This window comes from Grammomys surdaster, unplaced genomic scaffold (assembly GCF_004785775.1).
Source record: "Grammomys surdaster isolate TR1022 unplaced genomic scaffold, NIH_TR_1.0 170, whole genome shotgun sequence".
In the NCBI taxonomy this organism is placed as follows: Eukaryota; Metazoa; Chordata; class Mammalia; order Rodentia; family Muridae; genus Grammomys; species Grammomys surdaster.
The window spans coordinates 15,635,297-15,653,743 of record NW_021604618.1 but is presented as its reverse complement, the minus strand read 5'-3'; the positions used below and the strand labels follow the sequence as shown (position 1 = coordinate 15,653,743).

The window sequence follows — 18,447 nt, the reverse complement described above, 5'->3', positions numbered from 1 at the left end:
AGGAAATTTTATAAATTAATACTGACACATAATCTGAGGTTTTTTTTTTTCTACAAAAATCTTCTCTTTCCTGAGGCAGAGAAAGGAACTGGATAAGAGTGTTTCCTAGAGATTGACAATCTTGATAAAGTTGGGCAAGACTTGAAATGAAGAGGATAAAAATGCAAAAAGTAACAAATGAAATAAAAGAGAGAGAACTCAATTCTCAGAGTGAGAAAATCTATCTGTGGATTTTAGAAATGGATCATTCTCAGTTGTGGCCAGAAAAGTCCATGATCGTATCTCATCAAGGCAGAGTAGAAATAATTAGGCCCTCATGTCACTTCAGACTCATTATGTGCATAAACCTTAGAGTTACTTGGGATGACAGTTAAAGTGAAGTGGAAAAATCCCACATGCTGGGCTTTCACCCTCAATTCCATTATTACAGCAGTAATGGATCTTGTCTCATAAAGCTTTGTAAATTCAGAGGAGCCTAGCAGAATGCTTTGTCATTGGAAGGTAGTCAATATCTGTATGTTGGACTCATGCTAATAACTTTATTGAGTTTTCTGATTATCTTTAAAAGCCAAATAAATGACTGGAGAAGTAACTAGGATGCTGCTACATTGCCAAAGAAGGTTTAGAGGGTGACAGCAATATTCCTCCAAGTGGTGTTTTTTTTTATGTGTGTGTGTGTGTGTGTGTGTGTGTGTAGAAGCCAAGCTTCTGGAGTGCTAGAAGCAAGATGTAGAAAAACATACAATCTCTGAATAAGGGGACTTCTTTATAAAGCACGTGGATATAAGATAGAACATTCTGAGAAAGGAAAGACAAATTAGAGGGGAGAAGAGTACAGATTAGTATAGGGATTGGATAAAACAGAGAAGGCTGGCAACTGAAAGGTCTTGTGGTTTCTATTATATTAGTGACTCGTACCATTACCCCAAAATGGGATTCAGTGTAAATTTGAGTGTCAAGCACACCTGATGGTCTCACATGTTTGTCTGTGCAAAGTCTGTGAGAGAATAGCTGCTGCATGGAGCAAACACAGGTGCAGGCCGCCATGCCAGCTGGTGTCTATAGCTGGGTTAGCACTGGGAAAATGGCTCTGGGCAGAATGAAGAAGAGTGAAGCATGACTGGCTGAGGATCCCCTACTCATCTGCATGTCACCCACACTGCCCACCCAGGAGTGTGCATGCTTAGAGCTGCTAGAGACTGCTCGTGTTCTTGGATAGGGCTGTTTTTAAGCAAATGGTGATTTATTTAGTCATATAGTTAGTTTGAGTGACTTTATTTAATCCATTATTTTCTTGGCAGCCCATGTTGTAAGAATGCGTGAACATGTATGTAGGACAGAAAATTTTCAAAAGAGCAATAGGCCTTAAATCAGCCAGAGCAAGGTCAAAATACAGTGGTTTATACACACTGGGATGGAAAGGAATGGGGAATAGGATCTTGGAAAGAGACCTTTGAGGCCCCAGATTAAAAGAGTAGATTTGTCTAGATTTATTGGTTTGTGGAAAATCTGAACTATAGCCACATTCCTATTTTTTAAGTACTTATTTGGGAATTGTTTGTTTTATACCAGTAAAATGTAAGTAGATAGGAGACAGTTAACTACCTTTTTAGTGGAGGCCGCAATTAGCATTTTTCATGAGAACAATAGGCACTTGGAAGACCATCTCCTAGATTACAGACCGTTTAACTTCTATGACCCCTGCTTCCCAATGCAAGTAAACTCTTTATCATTTTGACAACTAACTCCATTCCCAGGCAGGCAGTGTCCTTCAGAAGTATCATAGTCTACAGGGAAAGGCTACCTGGGGGAAATTTTTATTCTCTCTAGAGATTTCACTGAGCCCATATTGAAATAGCAGTGATATTCTGGAGTGTTTTTCTTTCCACTCAGTTAAAAAGAAGACCAGGAAGCCTGACTTCACTGTGCAGTGTCCTGAATTGATGACACACTTAATTTGATAATCGACAGTAATATTTCAGTGATATAATATAAATGTGACATTCTTTTCTTGCCCAAGTCTTCTCTGCATGCACTGCCAGCTTAGGACTGTAGCCTGTCCCCTATCTCAGGTCACAGGCACACCTCTGTAGGCATCTGCTACTAGTGAGCATGTTCACCTTTCTGGAGGTAGAGGATTTTTTCTTAATTAAATTGTATATTATGGACACAGGGCAAGAAAGTTCTCTTCCATCCAATGTGTCTTTCTAGCACCTGGTTGACATGAGAGCAGGATCAAAAGGTAAAGGGATCATTGGCAAGGCAGAGGCTCTGCTCTCTACTGGCTTCTAACTTTACATCTTTCTGATATTGGAAATCCAAAGTCAAAAAAATGAATATGAGAAAGGCCATGATTGCTGAATGGAAGAACAGGAATGGAAGATGAGAGAGGAAAATGTTCCAACCTAAGGGAGGATTGTGCACGACATGTATATATTATTGTCAATGGAATATGCCTCCCTCCCAGGACTGCTGGCAAGAAAAGTGCCATTAATTCAAGATCTTTGGAATTTTCAGAGGGATGCTTTACAGAAGTCTATGTAGGAGGAAGTCCTCTTTAAGAATTCAGACGTGCGCTTCTGCTTGTATTTCAACTCCTCTTTTCCTCTTGGACCTCCAGATTTCTTTCAATCTTTTCTTCCTATAGATGTAAAATTCACTTTCTGCAGGTTTCAACATCTTTAATTTGTCACCTTTGGCATGTGTGCTTGGTTTGTGCCCCTCCCCCCACCAACCATACTTGCTACCTCTTCCACAACCTGACATGAACTTTCTCTCCACTAATCTTGCCTCACTCTGAGGGCTGTATTTTCTATTCCCTTCAATCACATCCTACAGCGCCCTTCATTTTTGGAAAGATTGCTTTGACTTATTTTTATACTCACTCAGATCTTGAAGTTATGTCTTCATGTAGATTATACATGTCAGAAGTGAAGTACACGGTGTAAATGTATAAAACATGTGTCCATTCTTCCATCAGGTTAAGTACCTCTAATCCAACCAGAAGTGTTTTGAATTTCAATTGCATTTTTAAAAAACATAGTATCATATCTTGGGGAATATATCCAAGCTTAAATATGCACTTTACCTAATTACATGTAAATGTTACATAGGAGTGGAATGATGTATCCTAGGTGAGTAGGTGGCTCCCCCAACCCCTCATACTCTATGTCTCTTTTCCTGACAGGAGGATGAAGTTGTACTCCAGTGCATTGCAAACATTCACAAGGAGCAACGGAAGTTCTGCCTGGCAGCTGAGGGACTTGGGAATCGCCTGTGCTTCTTGGAACCCACCTCAGAAGCCAAGGTGAGATAAAGAGCCTGTTCTTGCTGGCTTCCCATGTGATCATTTAGGGCAAATATTTCTTGGAGATGGTGACAAAAGAGAAACTTGAGATGGTATACTTATTTTCCCATAGGAAAGATCAGATGTAGAATATATCTCTCATCTAGGAAGCACTGGCGTCAGACCCCAGAGCTGAGAAAAAAGTGGGGAAGTATTCTTTTGTCTGTCAGAATTCTCTAGTATACCAGAGATGCCTGGAACTGCCAGCACTGGTTGGATGGGGTGATCTCTTGATACTCCCAGGCTGCTGTCTTTGACACTGTTAATTCTTAGAAATCTGGGTCCCTGTTCTATACTCTCAGCTGTCATTTTATTGCTACAGGGACTCTTGGTTGTTTGAGCCTATGTTTTTACAGTTAGCACAGCATAGTTCTGATTGGATGGAGATTGTTGTAACTGCCTGCTGTGACTCAAGGACACTGAGGGCCATTTGCTCTGGTCCCTTGCCTGCATAGAGACATGTCATGTCATGTCTATTCAGCTGAATTTTCCCCCCAACATATCCTGGTTGTGTCTGGATGTTCAGAAATCTTAAAGCACTTTGCAGTCTTGACAAGATTTGTACTAGTCAGAGTTCTCCAGAGATACAGAACAAGAATCTCAGTAGATGGGTGAGGGGTTGAAGAGATTAGCTTAAACAAATCCTTCATAGTCCATGGAATTCTGAGGTCTAGTGAGCCTGAAATCCACGGTCATGGGTGCATCTGCACTGTAGCGTCAGAGGCTCTCCTCTGGGCAACCCAGGGGCAATGAGTAAGGCATAGAAAAAGCATGAGGAACAATGACCTTTACTTAAGGTCAACTTATTGCAGATGTTATTTCCAGCTATAAAATAACTACATCAAAACTTTGGTTAGATGGCTAAGGAAGTAAATGTTCCTACCATTAGGTCTGATGACCCAAGTTCAATCCCAAGGCTCCCTATGATGGAAAGGACAGAGCAAATTGTTCTCTGATGATATCCTTAAGCCTCTTGCCTCAAAACTGGGAAATAATTTTTTTTAATTAAATGACTGTGGTTTGAGTGAAACAAGTTAATACACAACTAGCTATTGTACCTACTAAGACAAGTTTTTCTTACATAGCTACTTTTAATCAAAAAATGATTTGCCCATGAACATATGCCATAAACACATTTGAAATTTGACCAAATTCTGGAACACCAGAGGTATGGGATTAATAGATACGTCTCTCAGAGTTACCTCCTTCACTTCAGTGCTTTGCCCCCTCCACATGTAAGTTTCTGATTCCTAAGGACAGACACTGGCCAGCACCTATAGGACAGAGTCCTGATAAGATAAAAGAGGTAAAAGCTAATTTTGCCTTTCCCAAGTTCTTAAATTTGATTTTCCCAAGTCTTTTTTGTATTTGCTTTTGTTCTTAGCAGGAGTTTTTTTTTTTCTATTCCCTTTAGTTATAAATAATAGAAAGATCACCAGGGTAGAAGTCAAGATGTTGAACATCAATTGTTAGCTTGTCACATGATCCCAGATGAGTCACTCAACTTTGTTTTCAGTTTTGTTCTTCTGCCAAATCAGATGCAGTGTGCTGTGTTACCAAGAGTGCTCAGGAGTGGTGGAACAATGAGATGGTACTAGCCCTATGCACTCTTTCCTCAGTGGAGCATGCGACAGTGGTTCTGCTTACAGGATGTAATTGTCAAAAGTGTCTACCACTTACTAGTCAATCTGAGACCTTGGCCATTATCTGATCTTGCTGAGTTTACTTTTCTTACTAGCTTAGTGGGAATTTCACCTTAATTTAAGTTATAAGATGGTCTCAGGATGGAATGGTTTAGTACTTGTGTAGTACCTCGTATATTACATTGTATAATATATTATGAGTCAGTATTTAGTAAAATACTTAACTGAAGTCAGTGTCTTAATCTATGACATAAGCATATCTACAATTCAGTGGTACCATAGAAATTTAAGAACAGCAATATATACCAAGCACACAGTGCTTAACTCATCGAACAGTAACTGGAGTTGAAAATAATACCACGAACAGCATTTGTATTAGTTTCATTTCTGTTGCTGTAAAGAAATAATATGATAGAAAGGACCTTATGGAAGAAAGAATTTGTTTTGGCATATGGCTTAAAATGGTAAGAGTCAGTCACCATGAGGATGCGTGGCAGCAAGAGCAGGAAGCTGAGATGTCACATTTTCAACCATAAACACAAAGCAGAGAGTGAACTAGAGCTGAGACAAAGCTATAGACTCTCAAAAGCTCCCAGTCATGTACTTCTTCTGGCAAGGTTCTACCTCCTAAATGTTCCTCCACTTCCTCAAACAGCATTACTAGATCAGCTCTGGACCAAGGTTTCAATATGAGGCTGTAGAGTACATTTTGCCTTACCCTGTGAGGTAAAATTTTATCCCTTTAGAAACACAAAGCCTGATTTTGTATGACAAGAAAATTGATCTCAGATCAGCCCCTGAACTTACAAAATCATGAATGTTAAAAATTAAACCCTTAAATTAAAAATGTATTTAATTATAAAAAGTCATAAGTCTTTAGTTTTGTAAATGTGATGGTGTTTATAATAGTCAAAACTCAAGTCAAGTAAGAGGGAAAAATCATATATTGTGATCTAAGAAGGCTTGTATCTTTCATATATAAAACTAAACCACATCACTCATAAGTGCATTTGAAGATAAGAAAATACCCTTTTTCATTCCCACTTGGCTAAATTATTATTCTTATCTTAATTTCATTGTATATTTGAGGAAGAGTCATTGAGACACAGAATATTATGCACAACACTCTTGGTCACAATTCTTCTCGCCTGTCCATATACTCTTGTATTCAATTCTGTACTTACAACACTTACTCAGACTTTATGTATTTGTATTTAATAGTTCAACCACTTATCAAGTGCCAAATAATCTTCACAGGTGCTTTTCAAATCATATATGTGGTTCTGTTGGTTTACCTTCCAAGAATAAATTGCAGAATCAGAATTCACAGCATCTGGGGCATGAACAGTGAATTGGAATTACTTTCCTATGAGGATACCTTACTTATTACAGCGACATTCCTGCTATTGTTGTGTGTCTTATGTATGTAGTATGAGGGAAATGCGCAATGAGTTTTGTTACAGAGAAACAGATGGAGTGGTTGGATGGATCAAGATGGAGTGAATGTTCAGCATTTTCTTGTCCCCATCATGGAGAGTATCCTGGTAGATGAATCCACTTTCTGGGAACTTTATTCTGTACTGAAATCAAATATAACATGTCTGCCTCTCTGTCGGCCTGCTCAATTCTTCTCATTCAGCAGACCCTCTCATTCCTGCCAGGAAGTTTCCAAGCATTTACACTGTTCTAAAGTTCTTGGAAGATAATATAGGTCATACAGAGAGGTGAGAGGCTGTGTTCCCCAGGCTGGCACTGAGCATGAAGCACAGACATCAAACACAATTCTTATCTGCCATCCTTGAGCCAATCAGTGCCCTTGAGGATTGCTAGACCAGGATATTTTGAGCTAGTTGACACTCAGAGGGATAAAACTGACATGAACTCTGAGGAAAAAGAAAGACTTCAGAGAAAGAAAAATGACTTAGACTGTTCAAAAGAGAGTCTCAGTTTGTGAGCTCTGAAACAATGAGAGAACTTGTACAAGCAAGGAGGAGGGTGTGTGTGTGAAAAACTGAGTAACAGAAGTATGAGAATGTCAACACCTGTTGTTGATATAAGACTAGCCTACCATTCAGGAAGCTTCTGAAGCTGATTCCTGCATGCCATGGACATGATGATCTCCAAATCTACTGGCATTACCTGATAGAAACATGGCCACTTAGTTGCTCTTTCAAATAAGCACATGTCCAGGAATTAAAATGACCTTGTTGGTAGGAATGACTCAAAAACATAGCCAGAAACCAGGAAACAAAAGAAGGAAGCATTTCTTCTTTATTTTCTTAATAACAGCAATGGTTTTATTTATTATAGTTTTAAAGTAAAATATTTATTCTTTGGCACTAGGAATTTAATAATTTTTCTTCTAGTCTTTCATATCAGATAGTATCTACTTAGTTCCATAGAGGCTCTTATGAAATAATGTTTGAATCTCTTTAACACTCAATCTCCTAAGACTCTTTGGCTGTCTTTTCTCAGCCATAGGAAAAGAATCATGTCCTCTGGGAAGTGTCAGTCATTTCTTTTTTGTAGATACCCTTGCAGCGGTGCCATTCCAGGGATAGGATATGAACATCCCACCTTAGCTGACTGTTGAGGATGCAGGAGAGGAGGTTATAGCAGATAGGCATGAGAACGACAGTGGTTAAAGCTCCATGCATCACAGGAACCAATATATCTTGTAACATCAACTCATGTACAAGGGAGAGCCTAGCTATAAAGTCCCTACACTGGAGCAATTACAATGATAGAGCCTCCCAGAAGATCTTGATCATCTTTCCAGTCTTGCTGCAGCCTGTCAATTAGGGATCTTTTCAATCAATGCTTTTTCCCTGGCAACATAATCAACACACTAGTTTTATCAGATGACCACAGGAATATAACTGGAGAGCTACCTAAGAGTCAAGTGTTATGAATGAGATGAGGCTTTATAGCCTTCCCACAGTGATTTGTTGATGACACTTAAACAAATACTATGCTTTTTTCAAATTTGTCCAGAATCTTAGTTCCTTTATTCTATTACCTTTCTAGACTCTCAAATCTCACACGCCTTAATATAATATCACTGAAAAGGGAAAAGAATGTGGGAACTTTTTCAATTGATTTCTATTGATTAGAAAACTGAAATAAGTGATAGAGAAGCAATTTAACTCGGATCTCCTAAAATTTAATAGTATATCTCTTGAGAGCTTGGGTTTTAAATGTATAAAAAAGAAGTTCCACTTGTTTGGGGGATGGATATTCAGTATTTTACCTACTACAATTAATATAAACAAAAATTATAATTAAAATCTAATTTTAAGATAGGAGATTTTGATGAATCTTATTGGCATTGTTTTTACTTCTTGTTTAGGAAGATTAGACTAGAAATGACTAGAGTGGGGTGGGACAAAACAAAAGAATGCAGTCATTTCTAAAAGTTGGATAGGCACTTAAGATCCAGAGTCAGAAACCAATCAGTTAGGCAAAGGTCTTTATGGAGATGATACAAACTAAGATACGGTTCTTAGCCAAGGATAACATGGTTTTCTAGCATTTTCATAGCAATTAGCTTTGAAAGGGATTTTCTATTTACTCCTAAGAAATAAAGCATAAAATTCTGCAAACAGAGTTACAGCCTGAAGCTGTATACTATCTCTGAATTACTAATGGTTTTGCTGTACTCTCAGGGGCCTTCAGAGCTTATGAAATGCTAGATGAATATGATTTTTTTTATAAAACTCTTTTGTCATTTAATTTTAAGGACCTCATAAGTTGAGATTTTGATTTTCTGTACCATTAATTAGGTATTCTGTGGTATATTCCACTTATTGAAATTATGTTAACTTGTGTAGTGTCTACAACTCTACAAAGCAAACATTGCCCCAACAAAGAAAAAAGTGTATATGAATTTACATGGAATTAAGTAGTTTCCTAAAAACTTATTCTAACTTTAAATCAATGTCAACTTCCTATTGTATAAAAAAAAAAGGCATCTTAAGATCCAAGTTACCTAAGGATGAAGAAGAATCTGTTTTCTTAGTCTATGTAGAGAGATGTCAAGAATACCTGGGCATGCCACCTTTTAACCTTTTTACATCTGGCCCATGAATTTTTGGGATTCCAAAGTTAGAAACATGTATGTTCCCTCAGTAAAGGGAACCTGTTAAAACACAAAGACTGTGAGCAAGCATATGAAACAATGTTAAAAATGTTTATATATAACTTTTTTCAGTGCAAATGAAACGATGGTGTATTTTTTTCAAAGTAAGCTTACAAAGCAAAGTAAGGAGAAATGTTAGTCTCTGTACTGTGACAGACATGGTGATATGAAGACTGTGATATGCATATGTGTGGGAGCACTGAACATCTACCACATTGAGTTTTCTATCCTATCTTATCTTATGCTTTCTATCCTATCTTATGCTTTCTACTAGTCTATAAGCACAGAAATCAAGGATTTTCTAAAGCCCCATGGTAAATGGACATAATATCAGAGTCAGATGATTTGGGCTAGAAATTCCAGCTCACTGATTAATAACTGTTTGATTAGGGGGCAAATGGCTACTCTTTTTTGCCTCTGCCTCTTATATTTTAAAACTGTCTCATAGGGAAATGAGGAAGCTTTACAATTTGCTGGTACAAAGGTAAACCACTATAGAAATCAGAGATTCCTACAGTGACTAAAAATAGAGCTGTCATATGACTCAACTATATCATCCCAAGTATGCATGGGACTCTAAGTCTAATCATACAGATACTTAGACTTCCACATTTATTGCTGTACTCTTTGTGATCACAAAGAAATGGAACTAGTTTGGATACCTATCAGCAGATGGGTGAATAAAGGTGAATAAAAGTAACTATGATACATATACAAAATGGAATTTTATTCCTCCATGAGGAAAATGGAAATTGTGACATTTATAGGGAAATAGAGATTATGTTAAATGTCTTAGAAAGATAAATATCATGTTTTCTTTCATACACAGACTCTACATATAAATATAGATGTTCATTAATATGCATATTTATAAAAAATATAAATGAGCATGAGAAGGCAGGAAGAGACCTTGGAGGGGGAAGAGTGTAATGGAATACATGTGACATGAAAGCAGAAGAAGGTATTGTCTTGTGAGAAGGAAAGGGAACAGCAAAAGATAATGTAAGAAGACAGTGGGAATGGGAGGTAGGGTGAACGAAATGCAGTGACATATGTGTATCAAAATGCCATAATAGAGCCATTACTTTGTATGTTAACCTAAAAAAATAAAAAGGATGTACCTATTCACCTGACAGAACTATTAAGGAGGCATCTGAGTTTGTAATTAGGAAGATTTGCACCAGTGCCTTGTATACACTAAGTGCTATAAGCCCTTGCTCTCCGTATCATAGGAATGGACTCCCATCAGAGGATTAGGAAATGCTGACTCACTCGGTTAAGATGCCCCTATAATGAATTAAATTAATTAAAACTATATTACAAAAGCATGAATTTGAGGATTGGGGCATTTGCATTGGGACATTTCAAGAAGAAAAGTAAAGATAGCCAGAAAAAAGAAAGTCAGATATAAAAGTGTCTTAGGTACTTCACTTGCTGTGAAGGAAAACTATAGCCAAGGTAACTTATAAAAGAAAGCATTTAATTGGGAACTTGCTTACAGTTTCAGAGGCTGAGTCCATAACCCTTATGGTGGGGAGCAATAAAGCAAGCAGGCAGGCATGGTCCTAGGGCAGTGGCTAAGAGCTAACATCTGATCCACAAGTAGGAGGCAGAGAGGGCAGAGAAGATTGCTCCTGGTGTGAGCTTTTAAAACCTCAAATCCCACTACTAGTGATACACTTCCTCCAAAAAGGCCACAGCTTCTAATTCTTCCCAAAGCAATTCTACAGAACATACAAATATATGAACCTTCGGAGGCCATCTTTATTCAAACCACCACAAAAGGGCTAGGCAGTAAGTAGACATTTTTAAGAAACTGAAGTGCTGGGAAATGAACTTTAATTGATACGGTTTTCTAATTCCAACGTAGTCAGAAAACTTATTCTGTAGATATTTAATCTTTGACTTTTATTTGGACTTATGTTCTGGTCCTGTGGATGGTCTCTTTCGGTAAATGCCCCATGTGTAGATACACAACTGTATTCTGAAGCTGTTGGACAGAGTGTTTTATGAATACCAAGGTGGTTCACCCTAGTGTCCAAATAATGACATACTAATACTGAATCTGATCTTTGATCTTCTTGGTCTGCAAATTACTGCAAAGTGCTGTGGAATCCTCACTTAGTGACTTCTCCCTTCAGTTCTGGCTCTCATTTCACGGCCTTTGAAGTTCTATTATTAGGCACAAATACACTTGAGAGTTTTGCTGTTTATTGATAAATTAATCATCTTTTTACCAAATAATTCTATTTATCCTTGGTCTTGCAGTACTTTGATTGATCTCAATATAGTTAGAAGTATTTCTACTCTTCCCATTAGCATTTTTCATTTTCCATTACTTTGTTTCCAACATGCTTTTGTCTTTATGTGACTGTATTTAAAATGTATTCTTTATATAAAAACATATTTTTTCATATAAAATGCTCTCCATTTTAAAACCTCCATTTTAAATAGAATATTCAGTCTATTTACATTTATTGTAATAAGCACAGCTCCAGCTCTTCCTATATCTGAGCATTAGGATTACAGGTGTGTGATACCATGCATTTACACATATATTTATGCAACTTTATGTGTAAGTATTGAGCAGTTTCTTTAAGAACAAGATATAAATCCTTAATGAGTCATAATCTTCCTTCTTTCAATACTGTACTGCCTTAAAATGTCCTTTGTGCTGTTGCTAGGTACGTTATTTTCACAGGATACAAGTTGTCACACCCTACATTCATAGTATAGTCAGTTGTCTTTTAAAGAAAGAATAAAAGAGAAAAAGAGTCTTTATATCAGCATAATTGCATTTTTGGTGCTTTTCATATTTTTCTCTAGGTGAAGGTTTCTATTTGGCAACATTTCCCGCAGTTTGAAGGAATCCTTCTGTGTTTCTTCTGCTGTAGCTGTGCTGGACACAAAGCCTCCCACAGTGTGCTCCACTGGAAGCTCTTCATTGTGTCCTCACTGCTAAGGGCTGCTTTCTTGGGATAGAAAGCCCTGGCTTCACTTTATTTCCTTTCAGCATTTTAAAGATGATTGTTCATGGTCATCCGTCCTCTGCTGTTCCTGATGAGATGCTGGCTCTCATTTTTAATACCATTCTTCTCTGTTTAATACATCTTGTTCTATAGAAGGTTTCACTATCTCTTTTTATCTTTGATTTTTAGCAATTTGAAAGATGTGCTTGAGGATGGTTTTCATGAGATTTATCCTGCCTGAGTTTTTCTGAGTATCATGGCTCTCTCTCTAAGTTACTTTATTTTGCCAACTTTGGAATGGGGACGGGGGAGGGAGGCATAATGACTGAACATTTCAGCTTACTCTCTCTTTCTGAAATCAGTGACTTACAAGTTAGGTTGTTTTATATTGCTCCATAATTATTGTCTTCCTGTTCATTCTTTACCTATTTTAACTTATCTTTTAGTTTAATTTCCTATTTATTAATTTAACTTTTCTTGTAGTTTACTTCCTATTGACATATTTTATGTTTCGTTTTATGTTTCTCAATTGTCTTCTTATTATAAATATTAAACCCCTTTAAGAAATTTTTATTTTAGATTTAAATTGAAGTTTTTGAGACAGATTTGATGTGTGTGTGTTTTTCCTGCATGTGTATTGGTGCATCACAGGTGTGACATGCTGGTGGAGGACAGAAGAAGCCATCAGATCCCTGGAACTGGCTTTACAGATGGTTGTGAGTCACCATATGGGCACTGGGAATTAAACCCATGTCATCTGGAAGAGACGTCAATACTCTTAACTGCTGATCCCTTGTTTTTAAATGTTACATTAGAGTTCTGTGTGTTCTGAGATCCTCTGTTCACTGACCATTCCATATTTTCCTACAAATTTATGTTTATAATAATTATTTAAAGCCCTTGAGTATTAATTTTTAATAACTGTTTCTGGTGGTAGCCTGGTTGTTCTCATCTCTCATTATGTTTCTCTTTTTCAAAAACCAGGGAGGGATTCACTGTGTAGCACAGGCTAGCTTCACTCTTTACTACTCCAGCCTCAGGCTTCCTGGTGCTTTCTCTTTCTTTTAGTGTCTTTTTTTAAAAATGCTGTATTCTGGTCATTGCACTTTTGTAATTATTCTGCTTCCTTTTATCTTCCCCTGGAAGATTATATCTTGTTTTAGAAAGCAGTTAAATTATGGATGGGTCTAGTACTTGTTCTTATACTGCCATGGTGTATTTTGGCTTTTCTTTCTGCTTCAGAGTATACTTCTTATGTGTGGAATATAATTTTCTAGGCTTCAATAAAATGTCTGTGTTTTCTAAACCCCTCTAAAGAGCAAAACTTGAACAGCAAATTTCAACACCCTAGAGCTGGGGAGCTGCTTGAGCCTCTACTCATGCTTGGCATTCCTATGGCTGCCTTTCTTTGCATACCTCACAGTATGATCCTGTACTGATATCCAAACCCTCTTTTCTGGAATTCCTCTATTCACTTTTCAGACATTCTGACAACACCATACTCAAGCCTTTGACCGCATAGCGCCTCTTATGTGTACAGCCTGTGAACAGATCTGGAGCCTTATGAGGAAGTGTAACTCCATACAGATACTACCTGGCTGCCTTTCCATCTTTAAAATGCTGTAGGTTGCCCCTACTGCCTTGGAAGAGTTTATCTTGAATATTCATCCGAGCATGTTCCTCTTACTGGCATCATATTCCTCCACCATTAGCTGAGACCCAGAAATGTCAAATATGAAAATCTTGTTGTAAAGAAGGAATTTCCACGAGTGTGTGTCTAGGCATCCAGGTAAGAGACTTTATGAAGAGAACTAAGGTGTCAAGTGAGAGAGTGAGAACTGGTAGATGGCATAATTAGTGCTGGGATTAAATTGAGTGTAGCTTCAATGTATACAAGAGGACAGAGGAGAGGAGGGCACAGACAAAGAAGGAGCAAGAGTGGAAGGTAACTGTGCAACTGTGCATTAGGACTTATTGTGGAGGAAGACAAACTTGTGGAAATGAACTGAACAGAAGGACACTAAGCAGGATTCAGGTTTCACCATGGGACAATTAGTGACTGTGCAGGGATCAAGAGGATAAAATCAAGTATGAGTCTACACCGATAGGGTCATCTTCTTGTAGGTGTCATGCATGCCATGTAGTGAGGTATGAAATATTAGAGAGAAGTGAGACAGGACAAAGGAAGTCTTGATAGAGCTGTCAGGGAGTAGGTAGAAAACCAAGAGAAAGTTGTGACTCGTGTGAGTGGTTGGATTGAGAACTTTTCCTCATATGCTTTTGTGTTTGAATATTTGATTCCCAGTCAGTGGTGCTGTTTAGGGAGTTTATGAAATCATTAGGGACTGAAACCTTCCTGGTATAAGTATGTCACTGGAGGTAGATTTTAAAGGTTTCTCTTCCCTTCCCTCCCCCTCTTTTCCTCCTCTCTCCTCCTCTCCCCTCCCTTCTCTTCCCCTCCCTCCTGCCTTTTCTCTCCTCCTCTCTCCTGCTTCTTGTATGTGAATGAAATGTGATCAGCCAGCTTCTTGCCAAATGGAGTTTTGAAGAAGCATGCTGCTCTGGAGTGGAGAAGAGGGAGCATGGGGTTGGGTATGAGACTGGGGAGTGCAAACACTAATCAAAGGTGACTACAGAAGAGGAAATGTGGCACAGCAAAGAATCCCAGTGGTGGCAGCTGTCTAATGACTAAGGACAAAATGGTTTTGTGATGCCAGATTGGGAGATGGTGGACACAGTGCTGGCACACAGGAGATGGGAGGTTGGCCATCATTCTGTTACATACAGACATTCCCTTTCCTCAGCTGCCAAAATGCTTGTCCTAAGCCTTACTGTCCAAGTCAGGGATGAACAGAATGGCTGGGCATGTGTATTAGCACGTGTCAGTGGCCTGGCTCCATGATGTGATACTGTGACAGCACAGGATATCTCTGCCCTGGCCAGAACTCTATGTTGGATTATTGTTCAAATTAGCCTGGAGACTGTTACTGTTATTTTTTAGCCAAGACAGAAAGAACATGCTTATTTGTCCCCTTGTGGACTCATCATCCGAATGTTTGGGGTGGGATCCTGGCTGATCAGATCCTAAGGCACAGGTCCACACTCCATCTTTTTTCCATTGAACACCTATGCTGCTTTCTCTGGTTAGTTTTTCTATATCTTTTACATTCACTTTCAGTGTTCTGATCTGTTATTTCTAGTAGATAAGAAACGGAGAGAGAAACAGATATCAAAAGTAATAGCATAGGTGTCAGTGCAGTGCATGTTGAGTATATTAATGCACTTGTCATTTGCTGGATCCATAGATAAAGAAGAAAAGAGGAGAGTGCACCCTCTTAACTCCGGGATCTCTTCTCATCTATCTTGTCCTCCTCCCTGCCTGAGTTATTAATGCTGTCATGAAAACTTACCTGCTGGAGGCAATGCCAGCCTCTTCATATTTAAAAGTAATCTGTCCCTTAGTGAAGGAAATCTCCACAAAGAATTTATTCAGCGTGTGAAGTAGCACCGTGGCTCTGCTGTTCATTCGTCATCTGCTTGTTCCCAGCAGGCAAATGGCCTCAGGTGAATTATGAGTAGGAATTATTCACACCCAGGCCCCTTAGCTCTCAGTTCCTTGCTCTTTCAGACCTAATCGCTGCTATTTTCGTCTCAATTAGCAGTGTTATTTTCTTTCTCCACCAACTCAGGAACTTACTAATTAGTTCACAAAGATGGACCTCTTTCCTGCGATTAGGAAAAAGCATGTCCTTTTTCAAGTTGCTTCTTTTACACAGAAAAAGGAGGTGTTGCGTTTGTTTTAGAGCTTAAAACAATGAAAGCCTTGTTCTATCCAAACCTGGAAATAAAACTGAAATCAGGCTTGTGACCTTTGAAGCTAAGTGCTGACTCATAAATTTACAAATCATACTTTATTTGCAAAGAAAACTAGGTATTGATTCAAAAAAGAACCTGACTCCACTCTCTCCATCTTGTAAAATGTTATGTAAAGTAACATCTCTGGCCAGAGCACCCCTCCATCACAATGAGGATTGTTTCTTGAAGGTAATATTTAAAAATGCTTTCAGATGTTAAGGTTTCTGACCATTAAGATCATCAGCCTCTTTCATGATATGCACACTCACTCATAAAAGTTTCATTTTTAAACAATGGCCCAAACAAACTGAAGCATTTTTCAACCATTTTCACATAATATCTTGTTTATTCTCAACTTCCTGGCATTTGGGAAATAAATTATTTTAAATAATTCAAAAACCACTCTGGGAAAATCATGAGTCTTTTTTTCACCTGAATTGTATTAGGAAACAACTATAGAGAATTCCTAGCTTGGACATCCCAGGGTTTGCTGCTTTCTTCATGAAGATATTTTATATCACCTTTCCCATTTCATATAAACTCCACTAAGCTTTGTCCAAAGTCTGCAGAACATGACATAGTTGGTACACAGAGCTATTGCAAGAAGCTCCCAAACAGCTGGTTTGTTCCATCTAAAGCATGGTTAGCAAAATTTACAAACCCTTGACCTAATGATTCATTTCTTAACAGAAGACTTTCATCAGGATTTTTGCCTTGAGACCTTCTTTGGCATTTGACTATATATATCCTAAGGCATTTCTCTTCAAAATGGGGTGATATTTTATCTCTTTGGAGGTGGATCAGCTCTGCTTCTGCCTGAGTACAGTGGGTGGAATAAGTAATTACTGCCCCACCCTTTTAATCCCTAGAGCATCACCTTCAGACTTGATATTTGAGTTATTGCCATAGTAATCTGTGGTACCTATGTTCAAATACTTTCATCTCTTTTACTTTAAGATGCATATAGTGCCTGAAATGCATGCAAGAAGGCTTACTATTACCCTTCCATAAAACCTTAGTTAATAGCTGGAGTACCTTTTGTAAAATATATATATGGCTACAAATGTTAGGAATTTTTTGAGTTCATAAGAAAAATGAAAGAAAAAGGCTACCTTCTCTAGCCACCTTTCAAACTGAAGAATGGACACTGAGGCTTTACTCGCTACAGTCCCTTAGGTAGGAGTCAAGAAGTCCTTGTCCCAGGGCTGTTCGGGAAATAAAGCACTTACTGCATAAGCATGAGGACCTGAATTTAGATCACAAGAACATAAGAAACAGCTAAGTGTAGTTGTTTGCCTTTAATCACAGGACTGAGGAGATGGAGACAGGAGGATTCCAGGAGCTTCCTGGCCAGCCAGCCTAATGTAATCAGTGAGCTCTGGGCTCCTTGAGAGCTAGTTTTAAAAATAAATTGAAGAGTTTTTGATTAAGACACCCAAACACCAATTTATAGATTTTATATGTATATTCACATGTGCTCACACACACGCACTCACAAATATAATAAATGAAAACACATTTAAAATAATACTTTGTGTTTAAAGATGCTAAACTACAACAGCAAAGTGAATCTTGAACAAAGCTCAGTAGAAAGCTGCTGTTCTTCACACTTGGGTCAGTATATGTAATTCCCACACCAGCCCCAGGCTTAGGGCTGGAAATCTGGTTTGATTGGTTTTTGAACATAATATATAGGTAGTCCTCAGACCATACCTTGAAAAACTGTGGCAAGGCTAAAGTTTCAGTCATTGGCTTCCATGTACCTGTCTCCTGTTTGTTCTTCTACTGTCTATGACAAAGTAACAAGCCAACCTAAGTATGCTGATATGGTTAAAAGATGAAGCAAACTACTGACCTGGACTTACTGGCATCACTTTCAAGCCCACAGCCTGTCATGAAAAGCAACTGTAGTAAACAGATTTCTTTTCCCAAAATGAACAAGTTTAATAGGAAATGAGACATGCTTTCATCTTCCATTTTGTTCACTAAAAATAATGCAGACAGTCCCACTGAGAGCAAGCCACTAATTTGAAGCATTTATCTTCATAAGATCTGACAGGCTGTCCTTAGGTCATCATGAGCAAGGACTTTCCTTTTTTGAGAAATGGAATAGTCCCCTCTTGCTGTTGATATATCCATTCTTCTGCTTCTGTTGCCAAATGAACCATTCCATGTGGGGTACCTTGTTATCCAACAGACAAAAGAAAGGCCAATATCAGGCATGTGGCACCCGTTTTCTACCCTTGCTGTTAAAAGGAAACATTGGATTTGCAAGTTAGATGCTTAACAGAGAGGGGAAAGGAGCTGAAGGTTAAGGCTCAGCCGTGTACACATGGGTGGTGAGGATAAAGCAACATTCAACACTATTTTTCCATCTAAATTCTGAGTTGGATTGATGGAGGAAGAAGATGAGTATCCTATAGCTTTCCTTATGTCTGTCACTACTGACTCTTGCCCTGGATGACAGGTATCCATGACCACCTAATGCACATTTGG

The 18,447-nt window shown here is 38.3% G+C and overlaps 1 protein-coding gene across 1 annotated transcript in view; it reads left to right on the top strand.

Annotated features, from left to right (window-relative positions):
* Positions 1–1,045: 1,045 nt before the first annotated feature.
* Ryr3 (ryanodine receptor 3) overlaps positions 1,046–18,447 on the top strand; it is a 39,837-nt gene continuing 22,435 nt past the window's right edge. Inside the window, exons 1-2 of the mRNA XM_028766837.1 lie at positions 1,046–1,069; positions 3,188–3,307. Coding sequence (XP_028622670.1) covers positions 1,046–1,069; positions 3,188–3,307 — 144 coding nt within the window. The remainder of the gene's footprint in view (positions 1,070–3,187; positions 3,308–18,447) is intronic.